General features: G+C 35.7%; 2 protein-coding genes across 12 annotated transcripts in view; one reads left to right on the plus strand and one right to left on the minus strand.

The window, feature by feature from the left end:
• ZWILCH (zwilch kinetochore protein) overlaps positions 1-11,712 on the plus strand; it is a 28,026-nt gene extending 16,314 nt beyond the window's left edge. For 7 of the 9 annotated variants that reach the window (XM_073304406.1, XM_073304410.1, XM_073304408.1 and 4 more), the window contains 8 exons: positions 838-917; positions 1,158-1,314; positions 3,312-3,340; positions 5,032-5,168; positions 6,072-6,167; positions 6,264-6,382; positions 7,156-7,280; positions 9,693-11,712. In XM_073304406.1, coding sequence (XP_073160507.1) covers positions 838-917; positions 1,158-1,314; positions 3,312-3,340; positions 5,032-5,168; positions 6,072-6,167; positions 6,264-6,382; positions 7,156-7,247 — 710 coding nt within the window. In that variant the 3' untranslated portion in view covers positions 7,248-7,280; positions 9,693-11,712. The remainder of the gene's footprint in view (positions 1-837; positions 918-1,157; positions 1,315-3,311; positions 3,341-5,031; positions 5,169-6,071; positions 6,168-6,263; positions 6,383-7,155; positions 7,281-9,692) is intronic. The other 2 variants (XR_012154107.1, XM_073304407.1) reach the window with 2 other exon arrangements.
• Positions 9,797-16,398, minus strand: LCTL (lactase like). 3 transcript variants are annotated; one of them, XM_073304414.1, is made up of 9 exons: positions 16,309-16,398; positions 16,108-16,203; positions 14,458-14,512; positions 14,208-14,369; positions 13,284-13,558; positions 12,719-12,845; positions 12,096-12,295; positions 11,391-11,454; positions 9,797-9,912 (listed from the first exon to the last, which is right to left on the minus strand). In XM_073304414.1, exons 1-9 carry the CDS (start codon positions 16,396-16,398, stop codon positions 9,797-9,799), a joined length of 1,185 nt encoding a protein of 394 aa, XP_073160515.1. The 3 variants fall into 3 exon arrangements, with proteins under 3 accessions (XP_073160515.1, XP_073160516.1, XP_073160517.1); XM_073304415.1 differs by lacking the exons at positions 11,391-11,454; positions 12,096-12,295; XM_073304416.1 differs by lacking the exons at positions 11,391-11,454; positions 12,096-12,295; positions 16,108-16,203.
• Between the last annotated feature and the right edge of the window lie 3,536 nt (positions 16,399-19,934).

The raw sequence follows: 19,934 nt of genomic DNA on the forward strand, positions 1-19,934 counted from the left end.
TATATTTAAAGTAGGTAGTTCCTCAGAAAATGTTATAGATGTCAACCTTTGCAAATAATATATGCAGTCTTGAGGGCCTATTAATTAAATCAATTACTGTTTTTTTTATTAACAAGTGACAGTTTTGTCACATAAATGCCTTTTTTACTTGTAGGGCTGACTTGGAAGTCATGATCATTCTTTTCTGATGTGAATATTGCCACATTAATGAATGCCTTTGTAACATCAAAAGCAGATGACTAAAATGTACTCTATACAAATGTATAATATACCCTACTCAGGTATATCAGTACTTGATGGTTTCTGCTGATGCAGAATGCAGACACTCCTCTCTTAAGTGAGGCAAGCAGTTAAGAGCATATATTAGTTTCTGTGGAGCATGAAGCATTGTTATCTGTTTACTTCAGTTTGTAACAAACACCTTGAACTGCAGTCTATAAAGCCTGACACGGTCTAGGACTTAGTTAACTGAGAAATCAGCTCTCTCTCCTCATGTCCTGTTAACAGTATTTATAAACTGTTGAGTTGCTTTCACTGTTGGTTCTGGAGCTGTACTCTAGGGCAGGCATTATCAGTAAAGGGCCATTCTCTGGAACCTGCTCTCACAGACCTCTTGTCAAATTTCATGGTGTAGTGCAAGACCTCTTGGTTCAGTCACACATTTAAACTTATCTTTGGGCCATTCTGTGCAGTACATTTATGGGATTATGTTCTTGGAGTTTTTTAAAGTCCTACATTTTGTGCATTGGTCAACTCTTTTATCATCTATGTGATAAAGGAAGATAGATGTTTTTGTAGCCATTATAAATTAAATATTGGAATAACTCTTCTCTCAAGGTGTCACTTCCTATCAAGACTTGGTAGAGTGTTTCACACTGATTATAAAATCCCTAGAACATTGTGAGATACAGCCTTGGGTATGTATGTGTATCCTGAATATGTTTTCATGATAAAAATATCAGCTTTGGATGTGTAAATAAAGTAGGATACATTTCTTTTAAATGTTTGTAAATTACTCCTCATTTTGACATATTTTAAATTCAGTTTTTAAATAGTTCACTATTAGCTTGTCTCTTTTTTTTTTTTATAATGTCTTGCTTTTAAATTATACTGTGTATTTCATCTATATATTACAAGAAAAATCTTATTTTTTTTAGATTCATCAAGGGAGTAGCAGTTTACTAAGCAAGTTGATTCAACAATCTTATCATGGAGCTATGGAGGCTATTTCCCTCAGCGGTGTCACTCCAATTCAAATGCTTCTGGAGATTGGTCTGGACAAAATGAAGAAAGATTATGTCAGTTGTTTTATAGGTAAACCTGTTATTTAAAGGCATGACTGGAAATTCACAAGAAAAGGTTATTTGACCCAAACAATCCATCACCTCTGTTTTTGACTTCTTTTTAACTTCACCTCTCTGTCACCTTAGCCTTTTTCCTTATTGCCCATAAAATCTTTACTTACGACTTAGTGTGTTCCTCTGCTTACTTTTAATTTGAAAATTATCTCAAAATAACTATGGCTTATAACTAAGGCTGTAACAGATTTCTAAACTAATCTTTTTATGTAGGATTTCATAAATGTCAAAATGATAGAAACCTATCAGTCTGAAAAAATCTGAAGGGAGAAATTTGAATAATATCCTATTTATTTAACCAGAGCCTGTTTTTAGGTGTGATAATGCTTTAGGTGGGGAAAAAATGTGTGTCCGTCCTTACTGTCTCTCTTTCCCCCTTCTTGTAATCAAAAGGGGTTGAGGAGAACACAGCCAAGAATACTGACAGTATCATTTATTTTACAAAATTAATAAATTGCATTCTTGAGCCAAACCTTGAAATAGAAGCTAGCACGTAGGGATATTAAAAAAAATAAAATAAATAAAAAAAAATTACTTCAATGGTGTTGTGGCTTTATCTTCAGTCTCACAGTTGCATTGTTTCTTTTGCTTCCATTCTTCTGTTGTCTCCATTTTTGTTGTTTTTTGTTTTGTTCATTTTTGTCATTGTCACTTTTTTCTTACTCTTTGTTGGAATTATTATTTATCAGGCTATTACCACAAGACTAATTTAACCATACGTTCCTTTTATTAAATCCAAAGGTCAAATGGCATTTATACAATTGTTCTAAACATGCTTAGAAAGTCTAAATAATAAGCAGTTTACTACCTCCAAATAGTAACAAAACATTTATAAGCATTTGATCAGGATACTTAAACAGGCCAAGCTCAGGGATATCTTAGATCCATAGTGGTCGACTCCATCATGGTCTGGCAGGTATTACCAATAAAGTCTTTAAGAGTTTATTTTTTTATATCCCTTTAACAAACTATTGATGTCATTGCCAATTATTGGACCTTCGGTAAGGCCATATGAAGGATTTTCTTATATAGTCAATTATTACTGCACCTGATACCCAGTTGATTGTGTTTTATTACTATTACTTCAGCCCAAACCTTAAATAAGATAACACTGGTATTTTGAAGGGTCACTACAAGTTTAACACAAGAACTTTTCTTTCTGATGTTCTCATTCTTTTTGGTCACATGCTTTGGGCCTATTGCTCATGCTAATATCCCAGCTCAATTTAAAACCATAGTTCACCCAATCTAATGTGGGCCTATATGCCTACGCTACTTTTTTTCAAGGCTTCACTCTTCACCTTTTCTTCATTCCCTGAGTCTTCCTACCACACTGCCAACCTGTATGCACTCTCATTTGCTCACCTGTTTCTGCTGCTTCAAACCTTACGCTGTTTAGGAGGGAGAAGCATTGAGAACTTTAGGGCTGGTGACCTAGCTGATGCTAGCACCTGCTATGCCTACGTCTGCTGCCCCTTTGCATTTCCATGAAGGGAACATGCCATGTTGGTGGCTGGCAACCACTGTCTCCAACACCAGCCACTTCATGTTTCTCTTTGTACTTACAGCAGTGAGTACAAAGAAGTCCTCAGGTGTGGTGATTGCACTCTTCTCTTAGTGTGGCTTCCTGTGGCCACCTGTTTTGCTTATGCCTGAAGCTGCCACAGTGTGTAGCATGTTTTTTGAGTAACAGCCGTGTTAGTCTGTCTTTGCAAAAAGAAAAGGAGTACTTGTGGCACCTTAGAGACTAACCAATTTATTTGAGCATGGGCTTTCGTGAGCTATAGCTCACTTCATCGGATGCATACCGTGGAATGCATCCGATGAAGTGAGCTGTAGCTCATGAAAGCTCATGCTCAAATACATTGGTTAGTCTCTAAGGTGCCACAAGTACTCCTTTTTCTTTTAGCATGTTTTTGTTTCTTTAAAAAAAAATCTTTATTTGTTTTGCAGGCCAAGAACTTGCAACATTAACCTATCTGGTGAGATATTTTAATTCTTATTTTGAAAGCAATATAGAGTTTTGACATATACTTGTTTAGATTTAATTTTCTCTCCAAATTCATAAAGCCTATTTGCAGGATTACAACATATATTCTGAGTTCTCAGCCTTGAAAATTGAGTGTTTTAAAGACTTTTTTTTAACTCTGGCAAGAGGGTAAAGGAAGGAGAAATTAGGTCAAAGCTGAGGTACCACCTTCTATGTCCTTATCTACAGAGCTACTTCCACTTGAAAATATGATAGAACCATGGCCAGGATTTTGTCGGGAGCTGTGAAATCCTGTCCATTAATTTGGATCTGCTCCTGAGAATAGAGTGCTTATAGCTGTTGAAACAAAATTTTAACTTCAGTAGTAGAGAAAATTTACATTCAGCCATGAAGGATTGCGGTTAGAAATCTGGTTTTGTAGCTCTTGCATTTCAGTGCCCCTGAAGGTTTTGCTTGTTTGTCACTCTTTTCAAAAGTTAATAACACTCTGAATTGGTGTTTCATACGTATTTGAAGTGAACACTGTCAACCCTGACAGTCCTAAAATTCTACTATTAAAACACTTTTTCTTCCAAATCATATTCTTAATCATGAAAAGTCTGTTACCTCCTTAAAACTAGGATTGCTGTATGGATAAAATATCAACGTGTGGGATTAATAGTTTAGGTGGTTGGTAACAGCAGCTTAGTCCCCTGGGTAGGGCACCATATTGTAGATTAGGAAATCTAGATTCTCTTCCAGACTCTGCCATTGACTTGCTGTGTGACCTTATGCACAAGAAGTCACATAACCTTTGTGTGTTTTTCCCCATCTCTAAGTGGAGACCATACTTCCCCATTTTTGTAAAAAAGCTTTCAGATCTAGGAATGAAAATTGCACTATGAATGCAAGGTGGTAGTATTTTTGTTAGTATGACATCTCCACATTTCATTTCCAGCTCTCTGGCTCAAACCCAGACCAAAGCCCTGATTCAAACCTACTGAAGTCATTGGTAGTCTTTCCACATCTGTGGTGATCCAAAGTAACCACCATGTTACAGCTGTTTGACCCATGTGAAAAGAATTGGTAGTCTAGACCCATATTGCACAAGCCATCCCAATTAGCATTTTTATTGGTATTTTCAGCAGAGAGCCAAAAATTGCATGGCCATGGAGGTTAAACTACTTTCTCACCCAAGAGGTGGACTTTCCAGGTCAAGGTTGGGGTGTATTTGCAGATTAAAAGGGAACTTGAACTTTTGCCAGTTATTTTGTACATGTCCCATGTATAATCCAGTGTCTTTTTCACCATCACTAAACTTTTTTTTTTTTTTTAAAGTAGGGAAGAGAGTGACATTCTAACTTCACTGGCATTTGACTCAACGTCAACAGACTGCGTGTTCTAGGGTTACTTCATGGTTGTAGGGTTGCATGGAGTGTTGCTTCTCTTGGCTGCAAGAAAGCATGGTGTTTCGGTTACAAGAAATATGCTTAATGAAGCATTCTGAGAACAGGATTTTTATAAATCAATACCCTATTTTCTCATAAAAAAGGGGCAGACAAATGTAGCAGAAAGAGTTGACCTTCAGAATGTGTACAAATTGAGTACTCATCTGATTAGCATATTTAACCCACCCAACACCAATAGTTACCTTTTAAGAGCTTTGTTTATGTCTTGTTTTCAAGTGTATATTTTCTTCTCTAGGACTACTTCATTTCCACATCAGTAGAGCTACAGGAGCAGGTTCATCGCATTCAAAAACTTCATCATATGCTGGAAATATTGGTCAGCTGCACAGTCTTTCTTCACTTTAAACATGAGAACCTCTTCCCTTTGATGCAGTAATTATTTAATTTTTACTTTCCATCATTTAAATGTCAATAATAAATGGATTAGTTAAATAACTAGATATAGTCAAAAGGCAAACTTTTTATAAACTGTATTTTATTGATAATGATTGTGAGGAATGGGGACTGTAATGGGAGCATTTGGATCTTCCTGTTCAATTTTTCTGCCCTGGTTTAATACCCTTGTACTTTTCCCCATCATCTTGTGAAGGGATTCAGGGAACTCACTAGAATCCTAATTTTCATTTTCTTCTCTTCTTCCTTTTCCTTTCTGAGCTCTCAGATCCCAGCCATTCCTCCATTCTGAAATATGTAAAACGGGTATTCAGAAGAACATACCTTCAAAATAACATTAAAAACAAAAATTTAGTGGGTTTTTTTTGAACCTTAGCTTTTTTGTTGCTGCAGATTCTTTCTTGCATGTCTTGTTTTATCAGCCCTTTCAAGTCATGCTTTGAAACCTTGCAATTTTTTGAGGCTTTCATCCATTTAGCTCTCAACTAATGCAAAATCCCAACATATTTCATATGTATTTTCAATGCTACAAAGTTTCTGTGACTGGATAGTGTGAAAAATTAGCCTTCCATTCTAAAAAATACCCTGGTTTTAGAGGGAACATTTGTGAGGAATAAATATTGTGCAATTGCAATTTGTCAAGTATAGTAACTCTTATGAAGTCACTGTTGTGATATGATCATTTTCTGTTGACCTGGGAAGCAAGAGCCAAAATCAAGTTTTGGAATCAAGGTTTTCTGCAAGTGCATAGTAACTGATCTATTGTCATGAAAGCATGAAAATGTAGTTAGTTTTGCATGTATATTTATCTGGGGTTGAGTAGTTGCATAAACACTCGTCCAAGAAGTAATAAGTAACAGTATTTGACTGCTTTTATCACAGGTCCTGCATAAAATATTACAAAGAAAATCCTCTGAATGAGAAGCATGTGTTTCAGCTACCAATCAGACCAGCTGTTGTCAATAAGTTCTATCAAAAGTAAGCCAAACCTCAGCTTTCATAATAGGGAAATTCCTATCTTGATTGAGTACATAATTATTAAGGTTTTTTTGTGCCATTTGATTGTTCCCTCAGTGATCACGCACAAATATGGAGGGTGGAAATAAATAGTGTACCTGGTCAGAAGGAGGTTAAAACAGTATATCAGCTTAGCACTAGTCCTCCTGTTGAACATATGACTTCGAACAACCCAGGTAAGGAACCATTTCTGGTATAAAATATTAAAATGATACTGTAAGCTTGAATTTTTTTTAAATTAACTAGTGATGTATTGTTTTGTTTGACCCAGTGTCTCATACAGCACTTTTTAAACAGTGTGGCTTAAATATTTTTTATTTCCTTTTTATGCATAAGAATCTCTTCAGCAAGGGAGAAATTGACTATATGTAGAAAAAGTGAAACTGGCTAAATGTAAAAAGTGTTGCTGCATACACAAAGTAAACAAATGAGGTGGGGAAAAAACCTTTCTGTTATAGTATTATTAGGTATTAGTTGTAACTATATGAGGTACAAAATTTTCAGTGTGAGATGATTTTCCCTCCCCAGCCTGACAGTTACTTTTAAAACGGACTATAACATAGTTCTAAGTATAACTGTCTTTGAACTTTGGCATCCTGCTTCTGAGCCCAATAGAGAGGGTAAACGTATTGTCAACGTGAAGAGTAGGTGTCCAGATTCACCATGTTGGCTGGAGCAACGTTTTAAAAAACTCTTGAAAAACTAGGGAAGAATTCCAAGTATAGGACCAGTGTAGAGTTGATTTGCCTTTCTTTTGACAGTGACAAAAGAGATTAACATTTTAGTAGATCTTGGACATTTTCTTATCTTTCAAAATAATTTTGAGAGCCTATTAATTTCAGTGGAAGGTGGTGTTTATAACAGATTCTTGAAGCCATCATGTCAAACTTTCTTATGAGCTGTCATTTGTAAGAATACCATGTTAATACTTAGTTCTTTTGTACTGCAGGAGTACTTTGTGATACAACAGTTAATGGAAACACCGAAGAAAGTATGTATTTTATTACCATGGCTAACTGCAGTCAGGTGCATTTTACATAAAAGAATGCTGGTGTACAGATAGATGCTTAGAAGGTACAGTAAATCGAAAATAGTCAACATATTTGCTTCCCGAAGTATATCTAAATATATTTTGTGGTTGGAAGATTGATACCCTATATTTGTTAGTTATTTGTTGTGTTGAAGTTTAGAATCTACGTAGACCCATAATTGAACAGTATGTGTATAGTTTGTTGAAATACTTTGTAACATGCAGTTATTTTAAAAAATTAGTATAAGAGGTAATTGCTTTTAAAACTAATTTTGATAGTTTATAAATTATGAATATGCTACTTTTTTACATTGTTTTAATTTTATTTTTATTGCTTATTGTACAAAGTAGCTGACCAAGAGCAAACAGCATTATAAAATATTTGCTGGTGTCACATGATGTTACATCAGTAAAACCTATTTGGAGAGATGCTCTTCCAGTGCCATTTAAATTTTGTAAAAGAACTTCAGTTTTCTCTAGCCCTATATTTATATTTTGGAGTTGTTCTTCTCATCTAGCCCAAATTCAACATTCCTTTAAATGCAAATAATTGATTTTAATCACTTGTTTTCATTTGTACTTTTGAGTTACTTTTATAAAGAACATTCATATAACTATTAAAACGTTGATTTGATTTACAGTTAAATATAGCCTTTACATTAGATTTGGTACTACTTTTTGCTAGGAGGATGCACATTTATCTAATTGTATAGCATAACGTACATTTGTTCAGTAACTTGAGGCTAAAGCTTTTCTGCACAACAGAAACTGTAAGTACTGACATCTGGAAAAAAGTAACTGCCAGCATTCATTCCGTTGTCAAAACTGAAAATGATATAGATCATACCATATTATTAAGTTTGACCCCAAAATGTAGTTAAAGATGTTTTCTCCCTGATTTTATATACCAAAAAACAGCCTTTATAGTTTGAAAAGGGCTCACTGAATCAGTGTATGAGATTTTTATTTATTCAGATTTATTTAAATTATTTTAATAGATTATTTAAATTTGAATTTATGACAACCTATGCTAAAGCCTAAACTGAATATAAATGAATCTGTCTTTAAAAATAAAAACATATTAAAATTTAAATTAAAGTTAAATTTTGAAATACAGTTTAAATGTGTGTGTTTTTTTAAGTAATTGATTTTTATTCATTCTTCTTGAATAGAAGCTAAGAAATCTATCCGTTTTGTGCACAGTTAACCTGACATCCACAAATGAGTTTGTGTTTTGGAATTTTGGTAAAAGTTGAACATAAAGTCTTGCTTTGAAGGAATCATTTCAGGCCAAGCAATGGCAGGTTGCTAGCCATACTCGGGAACTAGTTCAGTTCTGTATAAGCAGGTGCATCTTGAGTAAGCTGTACTCGCTTACAGCAGGACTGAATTTGGTACAGTATCTTAACTCACATGTCCAAGTCCTTGGATCACATTTTTTTGTCTGTAACATTCTGTAATAAAGAAAGTATTATGAGTAGGGCCCTACCAAATTCACAGTGAAAAATGTGTAATGGATCATGAAATCTGGTCTCCCCTGTGAAATCTGTTTGTCGTGTTGTTGCCACCCTTACATCTGTGCTGCTGCTGGTGGCGACACTGCCTTCAGAGCTGGGGTCCCAGCCAGCAGCTGCCACTCTCCAGCTGTCCAGCTCTGAAGGCAGCAGTTCAGAAGAAATGGTGGCAATATCATGAACCCCTACAATAGCCTTGCAAACCCCCCTATCCTCCCCAAGCCCTTTCTAGGTTGGGACCCCCATGGTTGCAGCACGTGGAATTTCAGATTTAAATATTGGAAACTGTGAAATTTACAATTTTTATAATCCTATGACCATGAAATTGACCAAAATGGACCATGAATTTGGTAGGGACCTAATGATGAGGTAGGTCTAGTGGCCTAAGCATAGGACTGGACATCAGGATTCTTTGCTTCTGGTTCTGACTCTGACTGTAAGGCTGTGAACAAGTCAGTTAGCCTATCACATTTATTCCACCCATGTGCAAAATTTGGGTTAATAATACCTAATTATTATTGTATGGGGATGAATAGTTAATGTTTATGCAATGGCATTAAGATTTTGAAGTATGATATGCTCTAAGTATTCTATGTTCATATTTCGAAATTAGCACTTCCATGGTAATTTAAAAATACAGTGATGAACAGGTTGCCAGCAACAGAACTTGCCAACAATCTGCCTATCCTTCAAATATATATTGGCAAGCTTTGAAACAATTTAATCTCAGCCAACTGTTGTCCTAATGAAGAAAATGCAAACTTGGCAAAACATAAAGGAAGATAAAACCTGCAGTTGAATTTTGATAGCTATTAATATTGAGACATGAATTGCCTTTGTAAAATTTCTAAATTATGTCTTATGGCTGAAATTGAATAAAATGTAGAAGCAACAATATGTACACAAAAGTAAAGCTGAATTTTTTTTTTTTTAACATTACAGTGTTACGTAAAGGCGGCATCTGTGGAAACCTTTAAAACAGTGTAAGAATAAGAATGACATTTTATTGCTTATGCAAAATGAAGATGTTATGTAAACTTGTAGTTTTAGTTGCGCTTCCGAAGGAGGAACATTAATAGAATAGCACTGATAAGTATGCAGAGTGTGAACACCGTTGGCACAACAATCTCAGTCACCATTTCCATGTGAGTAGTCAAGGGATCTGAAATTTGAGAAAAGAAACAATAATAGATAAGATCTGTTCTAATGGGATAATTTTAGTTATTTCTTCATTCTATTTTTAAGCAGAGATGAACAGCTTTGAATCTTTTTGAACATAATTTGTTTAAAGCTAAAATAATTTTTTTTACATATTGGCATCTGCATTAAACTGGCGTCATTAGAAACAACAGAAAGAAAGAAATTGTAAAAGCTAGAATAAACATTAACATGTTTTATATATTTTGAAAATCTGCAGCAAGTTTGTTAGGTTCTCTTCATCTATATCTTTTGTGGTAAATTCTGAAACATGTCAGTGCTCAGAGGGTTACAAAAAATTGTGCTTACCATGAATTAGTCTCAGTATATTAGCAGCAGTATTCCGCTGTTCCTCTAATTTTCAAGGAAAAGGGGAAAAAAGAAAATAGTCAAAGAAAAATCCTTGGAAAGCACTCTAACCCTTTGAGGACTGCATTTTATCTCTGTGGAATTAAAATTAAATTGCTTCTTAAACTTTTATTTGGTGATTGTAGTACAAATTATTTTGATGCACATATATATATGTTTTAATATGATAGTAGCCCTCAAAGAGTTGAATGAGAAACACACTTAAACTATACTGCCATGTTAACTCATAGGGATGGACCTGTCATATCTTAATCCTACAGTATGGGCCACACACATGTACAATATTCATCCCATCTTCCTTAATGGTTTCAGGTGTCCACTCCAACAGAGTGTTTCCCCCAGTTCAGGAACTGATGACCCCTTCACAAGCCCCAGCATGGGAGATGGAGCAGGAGGCAGAAGGGAGGTGTTGGAGGCAGGCCACAGCACTGTGGATATTCCAGGAAGTGCTGTGGTTTGTAGGGCAGTCTGGAGAAGCTGCCTTAATTTAGATTCTGAGAGCCTGTCTAATTTATGCCAGGAACTTCTCCATTCCCCAGAGCAACAAACCACAAAGGTGGTTTAAAGTCGCCTTAGCTCTCCCTCCCACTGGGTTGCAAATTCTCATCCCTAGTTTTTAGGCTCATCATTCAGAGGCTACACATTTGCCTTTTTTTTTTTTTTTTTTTTCCTGTTGCATGATTGCCCTGGATTTGGTTTTTGTTTTTGTTTTTGCTTTAATGTTTGAAAAAAGCATTGAGAAATACTAATATCTGCAGAAGTAAGTTTTTAACAGCTGTGGCTCCTCAGTGTTTTTACTATAATTCTTAAGAAAAGACAATTCAGAAATATTAATAAACTGTAATACAATCCTGTTAGCTGCACTATTTTGAACTACTAGTAGTAAATTAAGAGGTACTGTTTGATTCTGAAGTTTGTCATAATTTTTAAAAAGATTTGGCTTTCTATTTTCAAGGAGAAAATATTTCAAAACCCAGTTTTTATGTACTATCAGTCACAGAAATGTTTTCCCTTTAAACCCATATCATATATATTTACTGGATGAGTAAAACAGAATAAATGTACGGTAGTTACCTGCAGCAAGGAGTTGGTTTGTGATAGAACAAGTCTCTATGGCCTTTTGGTGCCAACTTTTCACCTAATAAATTCAATATTATTTATTATTTGATGTGATACTAATGGTTTCACTAAACTATGAATATATTCAGTCTTCTTAGCGCCATTTTCTATGCCTCTGAACTTTAGTCATTTACAACTCTTTCCAGTACTCTCTTATTCTCACACTACATGTCGATTGTATGACTTTTTATGTTACTTTGTACATGTTATGATGAATACTATTGTAATAAGTTTTCATGTTGTTAATTGTTTGGTACAATACAAAATAAACTGGAAAACCCACTCAATATTTTCCATATTATTTTCCAGGGTTTTTCTTGTTTTAGATATCATGCACATGCAATGTCTCTAAACACAGTAAATTAATAATGTGGGGATTGTGATTGCAAAGTTTTATTTAAGTAGTTAATTTACTTATGTGTTCAAAAACATTGAAAGTGTTATAAAAGAACAATAAGAGTAAGATTAGATTTCATCATTCTCTTCCCTCCCTCATCCCCCTCCCACAATTTGACACAATCCTAAATTAGATGAGTAGGTATACTATAGTAGTCTAAGGTCAAATCCCACATACTTTACTCATGCGAGTTATTTTTTATCAAACTCAAAGCAGAATTTGGTCCTAAATTAGGAATAAGCAGGTTTCATAATTGAACTCACCTCTCTTGGATTTGGGAATCCATTTGCACTGATGATCATCTTGTAATAGTGAACAGATGCCTTTGGGTATCGGGGTTTATTCCCCTTTTTAAAGTCAACATGGTATAATCCAAATCTTTCAGAATAACCTTTATTCCATTCAAATTTATCCAGCAGAGACCAGACAGTGTAACCCTTTACATTAACGCCATCGTTTATGGCTGAAAATAGATTTCAGATTTGTTAACAACCAGATGAAGTTTGTGTCTTCACTAGAAACATAGTGCTAAGCAAGCCCTATTTTATACCAAAAATGAAGGAAAAATTTGGGTTAAAATTTTCAAAAGCATGTAAGTCACTTAGGTGCCTGACTCTTATTGAAAGTCAATGAGACTTAGGCTCCTAAGTCACTTAGGCACCTTTGAAACTGTTATCCTTAGTCTAGATGCACTGGAAGATTTCATAGGAGTAATTACAGTATATTATTAGGTGCAGTTTTTATTTTGTAAATATGGAAATTGATAAATTATTCCAATGTCGAAATTCTGACCTATACTGGGTTCAAAGAGTTAGAATATCAAAATGCTTAAAACCAAATTTTGGAACACATTTTATTGTGACTTTGTCCATTTTTTAAAGTTCACCTTTTAGCATCTCATTAATATACCCTTTCAGATATTCAATTCTCCATTCATCACACAACTGAGTACACTGCAGCTTTTCTGATACTCCATTCTCTGTTACGTAAATGAGAGGATTCCCATACTGTGTCTACAAAGAAAAACATTCATTGGAATAATGAAATGATGTTATGCTTCATACAACTACAATTAATTTTTTAACAAAACTAAATTTCTAGAAAACTGGTTTCAATCTATTTACTAGATTTTTTTTTTATTTTATTTTTAATTTTTTTTAACTATAGTTACGTTTAAAAGAAAAGCATAGTTAAAAATTTAAATTTTTTCTTTGGGTTAGCTGAAGTTTATTATAAACTATTTCTATGAATATAGTGCAAAGAGGCCCCAACTGAGATTGAGGCCCCATTGTGCTAGGTATGTGGCAATAAACAAGACTTCAATATGCAAATAAGAATACTGGTGGATGTGTTGGATATTTATTCCTGACACTGAGATACAGATTCATACCCTGTATTAAACAAGATTGTTAGTTAAACTTCTTTTAAAGAAGACTTAGTTTAAAATTTACCTTAATGAAGTTCAGTAACCTTCTAAATCCCCAGGGCACAGAATATAGCCATTTAGATCCTGGATCTGGCCACTTTGGATCAACCAGTTCTGCCAAATCACGATCAGTGTGGTAACTGGGCCCTTTGAGGGCAGAATAATTTTTCTGTATGATGTAACGAGTGGTAAAATGACTTAATCCCAGGAAATCAGATGTACCCTTGATGTAGCTTTTCTCTTGCACTGAGAAGGTTGGTAATCTTGATGTGCCAAGGCCTTGTTGAACACTCTTTTTATCTATTAAATCAAAATTTTTCAAAAAAAGATGGTAAATGCATCTTCTGCACATGATTGAATCTTTCTGCTTTTCTTTACACCACAAAAGCAAAACTAAACTATCCTAAATTTTAAATGCTAATATTGTGTAGCTTTGAACGAGCACTTTCTCTCTGAACACAACCATCTTCCTCTTTCTACCTTTAAAGAAAGGATAGTAAAGGATAAACTTTACTTGATGTGGCTAAAACAGAAGAAATGTGGTCTAGATTGGGATTTTCAGAGGTGCAACAGGAATTTAGGTGTCCAACTCCCATAGTCTCCTTTTAAAATCCCAATCTTAAAGCACATCACTGGGAGTCAGGTGTTTGCCCCTAACTTGCCATTTGTCCTTGGGCTCATAACTTAACTTCTTTCTTCTGTTTCTCCATCGGTAAAAATGTGGATAATTATACTTTTTAGAGGAGCATGCTACTGTTTGTTTTTAATAAAGACAAATATTTTTGTCTTTATCTGGAATCTTTCAGAAAAAATATTTTTATTAACAATCCTCCTCCAAAACCCTATCCTTAATTTTGACTAAAATACACATTGATCAGATTATGTCACTTTCCCATCATAAAATGTTGTAACTATATTATTTATTCAAGGTGTAAATAGCATGACTTACCTACATAATTCTTCATAACTTCAGGATAGTCTCCACTGTAAATAGGATTTGCAAACCATCCCAAGTAAAATTGTACGTATCTTTCGGCAGCTTCAATATCCTTCTGGCTAGTTAGATCAACAGGTTCACCCCAGGCACTAGTTAAAGAAATTCCAACCATACCTTAAAATAGAAAGTGACAGTTCTGCAGTTATGGATAATCTTTTAAGTCTTACTGCAGAGGCATAATTACACAATGAATGCTTATTACCTTGTTGCTTGCTACGCCATGTCTTATTATAAGAATGCCAGACCTTTGCATGAGTCTGTAATTAAAAGAACATATGTATATGCTAACGTATCGTGCAATAATCCGTACAGGAAGAGTCAATGAATCTGTGACAGATATGGCAATATCCTCTACAAATCTTATTGAATTAAGTTAAACCTTTTTAATTTAAATTTCAGTACCTTCGGAGTTCATTATTTTAAAAATGCAAATATGTATGTATTATTGTGGGATTGTATGTAATGTCTCTAGGGAGGAGACATGGCTAATGTGAACCCTGGGAAGTTGTTACGAGTTTCAAATGTCTCTTAGAAACAATGTGCTGCAAAACAAAGCTCATTGGGATTCCTAGGAAATACTTGGGAGGAGGGAAAGGCAACTTTTCACTTATTGACCCAACCTTCTGAAGCTGGGCCATGAGCAGAAACCCATTGTCTACTGATCACTGTTATGTGAGGACAAGATCAGAGGCCCAGACTGGATAAAAGAGTGATTCTGAGATTCCTGGAGGTGGTTGTTCTGAACCAAGGCAGTTATGAACAGGAAAAAAAAAACCCTTAGTGGGGTTTGAAGGACCGTTCACTGGCCAGAGCTCCTCTTGAAGTTCGGGTGATCTTTGGCAACCTTATTAGCTTGTGTGTAGGTTTTTATTTTTTAAACATTTTTTTCTCTAATGCTTTTACCTTAAGGATAAATGTACTTGCTTAGAAAGAGCTGTCTGGTAACTTATACTGGTAGACAATTCTGCTATTTATAGCCTCTGAGGATTTGGAGACGGTAAAGCACTGCTGAGGTAGTGTATTCTGCTGGGGAATTCACAGTGTAGGTAGGGAACCTGTGCAGCCTGGTTACACCCCAGTCAGGAGGGAGAGAGATGCATGTCTCCACCCAAGAATGGTGAGAACAAGGGAGCCAGGAGCCTGAGAGTGGATAGATGATGGAAGGTACAGTTGCCCTGAACTGTGACAGAAGCATGGAAGGTAAACTTGTCGCACAAATGCATGTCTGGAAATTGTTACCGTAGGTTTTTCAAAAAAAAAATTCTGTTTCTCATGGAAGCTGTTCTTTTACATAAGATGTCAACCCGATCTATGGGAAAGTCCTTTGCAGCTCCCAAGATGGCCTCGTGAAGGTGACATGAACATTTAATGGAGGGTTCTGTGTTCCTGCAGATCTGTTCTACTGTGTGTCTGTATTTAAATGAGAAACTTTTTCTTTAAATGAAGTTTGTTCACTTTGGGTGAAATCCTGGCCTTGTTGAAGTTAATCTCAAAACTCCCATTGAGATTAGTGAGGCAGAATTTCACCCTTTTGTTTATAGAAGCTACCTTAAAATTCTCTCTTCGTATCTATTTGGCAGTATGTTCAATGAGACACTTAAAAAAACTGTCCTCTGAATTGTTGCAGCTGCGTGCTATGTCATGCACCCAATACTACTTAAATATGCACTATCTCAGCACCAGTAGTTTATAATTCCGTTTAAATTAACTCTTGAATGCTTTTCGGTATGCTGTTCAGAAATTGAATCTTTGCTACAAAACCTTATTTTCCTGGGGAAGAAAAATTAAGACCCACTTATCTCAGTCATAAAATGAGATAGCAATACAAGAAAGAACATATTTCTAGTTTTACTTTAATTATATGATGTGCTGCTTTGTATGCCCCTATTCCACTGAGCTTCAGTCCTGGTGCATGCTCTCCTGTCTCATAGCCCTCTTCAGCAACTGCCTACAAGTACATGAGAAAAAAATTGTAACTATAAGGTCACTCCCAAAATTTGGGAACCAAATCTATGTAGCTCAAAAGACCTGTAGGAAGCCATCAGTAACTTACCCAAGGGTTATTAAAAGTAATCCAGTATTTTACACGATCACCGAACTTCTCGAAACACAGATTCGCATAATCATTAAAATAACTTATCATGCTTATATTCTGCCACCCACCATACTTTTCTTGGAGCACCTGTATATGTAATAATTACAAGAATTAACAGATATGTAACTTAAAATTCAATATGCCATTATTTTTTGATAAAGGTTATATTGTATGTAACTCAGTATACATAGTAGCTAGGCTATGATGTGCACTTAAGGTGATTTAGTGAACTGAATAAGCAGTTTGAATGAGGCAGAATTCAGTGACTCACAGTGGGAATGCAACAGTGCTTAAGTATATAAAATGATAGCTCAGAGAAATTATTGATAACTTGAAAGCATGCTGGAGTATTTAAAATGTTTTCTTAAAATGATCCAGAGTGTGTTTATTTTTACAAACAAGTTAGCTACCAAAACCCTACATTAGACAACATAATAAATTTAAATATTCTCAGACCTGTGGAAGATCCCAGTGGAAGAGGGTCACAATGGGGATAATCTTGTTCTCCAAAAGACTATTAATTGTATCATTATAGAACTTTATCCCCTTTTCATTCACCTGTTCTTCTGGGGAAAGAAATGTTGAAGAAAATGAATTGTTTTTACATCATTTAGATATTAATCATTGGAAAATGTTTTCTAAAATGATATAAGCTACATATATCTATATAGATAGATATAGATATATTACATTGGTGTATGTGTAGGCACCTGTATGCAATGGAAAGGGCTGACATTGTAAGGATCCTGATAGAGAAAAAGATATATATTTCCCAGTATATGTGACAAATATATCATGTCATTGTTTATGGTATTCTCGAATGTAGCAAAGTTGTTTTGCTTATATGTGCTTTTAGGTTTATAGTTAAATGGTTATGCTTACTTTTAATACCAGTGGGCATGATACGAGGCCATGAAATAGAAAGCAGGTAATGATTAACTTTCAACTCCTTCAGTAACTGAATATCATCCTGCAAAAAGAAAATCCAATTAAAATATTACTCACTAATCCCAATAGACTTAATTCTTCAGATTATTAATCTACAAATTAAAGCAATTTTAATGGAAGACTTTGAGTTGAGGAAATGTGAAAGAAGAGAGGATTGCACAAAAACAATGTGCTTTGCCAGTTATTTTCTGTTTTCTGTGAAAAAATGACTATTTGCAGAAGCTGGTGGGGCATGAGTTTATTCAAGTACAAAGAAGTCCTAAGCCTGTGTATTTTACCTCAGTTGATTGCCATGGAAATTGTGAATGTAATGTTAAATTCCGAATTCATTGACTTTACTGTGGAATCAAGCATGGAAAGAAAATGTGTTGTGAAGGAACAAGTTTTCTTACAAAATGTGCCTAGCATCATCTTAAAATATTTTTAACTGACCCTCCCTTTAAAACTAAATAAATAAAATAGGGAAAGTTGTGGATAAGAGCAACCAAGCTTGGTTCACATACCTCTGCCCAGGTCAGAAACTACCTCCATGAGATCTAGCTGCGGGCTAAGGTGGAGATGTCTGGGAGTGTTACTTTCTATGTTTGTGTAATTGCTAAGAAGGAGTCAATGTTCAGCCCTGGACCTCTACCCATGTTCCCTCCTTTTCCACACATAACTTACTGCTCCTACATTTTTTCAAGTCCAAATAGCTATTTGCACATGCAGTGCGATTGTTGGGTATCCAACTGCTTGATTTCCATATGCACCTATATTTATGGATACAGCCTGGTGTATGTCTGCAAAATTAGACTGAAGAATTTGGCCCCAAACATATTAACTCTTTGCTAGAACAAATTCATGCTAGAACAAATTCGTGCTGAAACTCTTGAATATAAGGATTTTATACAGGGTCATCTGCAAATAAATCACCCACGCTGCTAGTCTCCCAGTTTTGTGTACAAGGTGCTGTTAATTTGGAATTTATCTACATTTTATAGCATTGTCATATTCTGAAACCCTCACATTTGATATTCGGATCTCCTAGATAGAAATTTTCAGTCTCCTCCCTGTAATACCAGTAAACTCTTCTCTTCAAATCTGACATTTTATTTACATGATTCAAGAACTGTTGGGAAACTTGCATATAGTGTTCTATTTCCAACGGTAGAAAAATACCATAATGGTTCAACATACCTGTAATAAAGGACAGAACCTGTTTCCCTGCCTGCTGGTATAGGACTATAATATAAAGATTCAAATACAAGATTGTACAGACTGACTGAATTTTGTTTCCAGGTTAGACTCTAGTACATCCTGACCACAAACAATCAAACTACTACTTTCCAAAACCCTGTTCAGTAGATTTTTAACTCGAGTTATTTTCTAGCATAGTGTAAATAGTACAATAGTGTAGTTTTAGGGAGTGGGTTTAGATGTACTATTTCTACTTAGCAAGAGAGTGGAAGCATGGGTCAATGGTTAGGGCATGAGCCTGGCGCTCCAGAGACCTGTGTTCAGTTCCTGGCTCTGGCACAGACTTTCTAGGCCCCTAAAACCTGTGATGATTTTGAAAATCCCATTTGGTGCCTAAATACCTTTAAAATTTGGCCCTTGTGCTCTCTCTGTGCACTACCCTAACTAACAAGGTGAAAACACATTAAAGATTGTGAGAGGCTCAGAGACTGTGGTAACTGGGACTATATAATTGCCTAAGATATAGAGATAAACCAGTTCCTTCTCCTTTATGACACAGGAGTTAATCCAGACCTAGTTTGGAAATATCCCAAGAGTATGTGCAGTTGTGAGGAAAGAGGTCTATCTAGATGTTTACATTGTTCTCATCCCTGGCATCTGAGGAATAGACTGAGATGGGATTGGCCAGCTAATTTACATGAGTTCCTCTCCCAGTAAGCAGCTTCAAGACTCCCAGAGGTAGAGCTATCTCCTTTTGTTTTTCTCTTTTTGCTGGCAGTGTCTAGAAGGCCCCAATATAATTTCATTTTAAACTGTGCAGAGACTTGTACTCTTCCCAGTCCTCTAGATGTTAAGGATGTTCCTTGCTGTGACAACTGGTTCCTGACTCTGGTGTTTGTAGGTAAGTGAAGGCTGAGCTGTATTTCAGATGTATGTTGCTGACAGTTTTAAGTAATAGGCATATTCTGTTGCTGCTTTAGGTCTAGACTGTGTGCCCCCTTCCCTCACCTTGAGATCCACACTTGGATCTTCATCTCTCACACAGAACAGGGCTAAGCTACTTCTGCAGTACTGTTCCCATGATCTAAAGAGAAGGAGGATCTGAATTCAGGGAAGGCAGGTGGGGGACACATCAAGCATTATCTGTCAGAGCAGAAATGATGCAGTCTGGAGAGACCATCCTCAAGGGTCCTGGAGGCAGCCAGAGCCATGGCACTGTGCTGCCTGTGAGCTTGGAAAGGACCAGTGAGGCCACAGATCCACAAGTTTTTGTGGCAGTCTTTTCTGGTTGTAAGGGAAGGGAGACCAGTGCCTGTACCCCTGTAACCTGTACCCCTGCAGTAACGGGGAATTCTAGGAGCAGAAGATATCTTCCCCTTGAGTGGGATTTACTATAGAAGGGCAAGCATAACCTGACCCATAGACCACAAACAGCATTTTAACAGCTCGTCAGTTCATCT

Source organism: Lepidochelys kempii, chromosome 10 (genome assembly GCF_965140265.1).
Source record: "Lepidochelys kempii isolate rLepKem1 chromosome 10, rLepKem1.hap2, whole genome shotgun sequence".
NCBI lineage: Eukaryota > Metazoa > Chordata > Testudines > Cheloniidae > Lepidochelys > Lepidochelys kempii.

Excerpts from the sequence above, each read along its gene's own strand:
- LCTL (XM_073304414.1), bottom strand. The coding sequence starts at position 16,398 with ATGATAAGTTATTTTAATGATTATGCGAATCTGTGTTTCGAGAAGTTC. Across the intron at positions 16,204-16,308 it reads TTACTTTTAATAACCCTTGG|GCAGTTGCTGAAGAGGGCTA; the intron begins GTAAGTTACTGA and ends ATGTACTTGTAG. Across the intron at positions 12,296-12,718 it reads TATTAATGAGATGCTAAAAG|CCATAAACGATGGCGTTAAT; the intron begins GTGAACTTTAAA and ends ATCTATTTTCAG.